Genomic DNA, 1,505 nt, shown 5'->3' with positions numbered 1-1,505 from the left:
TAACTCATTCTGTTTTCTGATTGTTTTCAATAACTTATTTATTTCAAAATTTGTTGTTGAATATTCTATAAATTCGCTATTATTAAGTTGTTATTGAAACTAAAAAAACGTGTTATTCAACTGGTCGTCCAGGAACATTTTTTAGTTATGATTTTTGTTATTCTGCCGCTTATGACAGACAAGTTTATAACATGATATGTTATTATTATTATTGTTTTATTTGCGACACTTTACACTGTGGGTGCATTCGTGTCGATAATAAAGATCAAATCAAAACATTATAATATGGTACAATTTACACAGCTTATTTTTTTCTCGATCTAGTATGATAAATCTTCCACTCTAATTCAGCATTCTGTCCTCCCTCATTGCAGGATCGTTTTGCTAAGTTCTCTTCTTTTCTTCCATTGTCCGTTTCAGTCGACAACCTTCTCTTCGTAGTCTCAGGCTCAGCTTCAGTTTCAACGGTCTCCGTGTCTTTTTCGTTATACTCGTCGGTATCGGTGCGCCGAATATCATCATCGTCGCCGTCGTCGTCGTTGTTGGTGTCGTTATCATCGTCACTTTTGCCGGTGAGAGTCAAAGCCGGTGGGTGATCAACAGCTGTGTATTGTTTATCACCGATGCTGTTTTGCTCTTTAGCAGAGCTTGGTGGTTGTGTTGGCTGGAGCGATGTCTGTTTGTTTGTTTTCGGATAGGTTACGTAGGTAGGTTCGTCGTTGACCACAATACGAGACGGCAGCGTCTTCTCCAGTTTCATTCGCACAACTCTGACGCCGTTTGGAATTCCCGGGAAAAAGTTCTTCCATACTTCATTTTCGATGGAGATTACTTTGCCATACTGTTGCATGTGGCGCGTGATGACGTCGTTGGACATTTACGGTGAAAGGTCGTGGATCCTTACGGTTGTAGTGGGGCCGTCAACATATACTGGGATGTAGTAACTTGTTCCTTGGTGGATGAAGTAGTGCTTGAGATGATGTTGTTTTTGCAGTCGTGGTGCTACGCCGGCGTCATTCATTTCAATATACAGGCAATTTTTTAGATTGTGTATTTGAATGTTTTTTACGTCGGCCATGTCGATTTTTAGGTCGTCTTTGAGGAATTCCTGAACTTGATCCAGAACGGGTCGCTTTGGCAGGACACTGAAGTCAATGACGAGTGTGTTTTTTCTGTACGTAGACATCTTGCGACGGTTGCAAAATTCTAACGCAACAGGAACAACAGACAAACTGATAGACGGGAGCTGTATGGAAGCACGTCTGTCGCGCACGAAGAGCGATTGCCAACTGTCGATGATATGTTATGTTAATAACATAAAAAAACTCTTTCCGTTACTCAGTTATTTTTCCGAAATATTATATTTTATTATACTCTTGCCATTCCCTTTTGCTCGGGAGCCGTCTCAATTCTACTCGGTCAATGACTGCGTGTCCCCAGTTCCGCACTCTGCGAAGGGTTTGCAAATCGTCCCCCACTTGATCGACGCATCTAGCTCGCTGCGC

The 1,505-nt window shown here is 41.7% G+C and overlaps 1 protein-coding gene across 1 annotated transcript; it reads right to left on the bottom strand.

The window, feature by feature from the left end:
- Positions 1 to 219: 219 nt before the first annotated feature.
- LOC134291124 (nucleolar transcription factor 1-B-like) lies at positions 220 to 1,296 on the bottom strand. Its single transcript, XM_062858456.1, has one exon. It carries the CDS (start codon positions 875 to 877, stop codon positions 305 to 307), a length of 573 nt encoding a protein of 190 aa, XP_062714440.1. The 5' UTR covers positions 878 to 1,296; the 3' UTR covers positions 220 to 304.
- Between the last annotated feature and the right edge of the window lie 209 nt (positions 1,297 to 1,505).

This window comes from Aedes albopictus, chromosome 3 (assembly GCF_035046485.1).
Source record: "Aedes albopictus strain Foshan chromosome 3, AalbF5, whole genome shotgun sequence".
NCBI lineage: Eukaryota > Metazoa > Arthropoda > Insecta > Diptera > Culicidae > Aedes > Aedes albopictus.
This window is presented reverse-complemented; position numbering and strand designations above follow the sequence as displayed.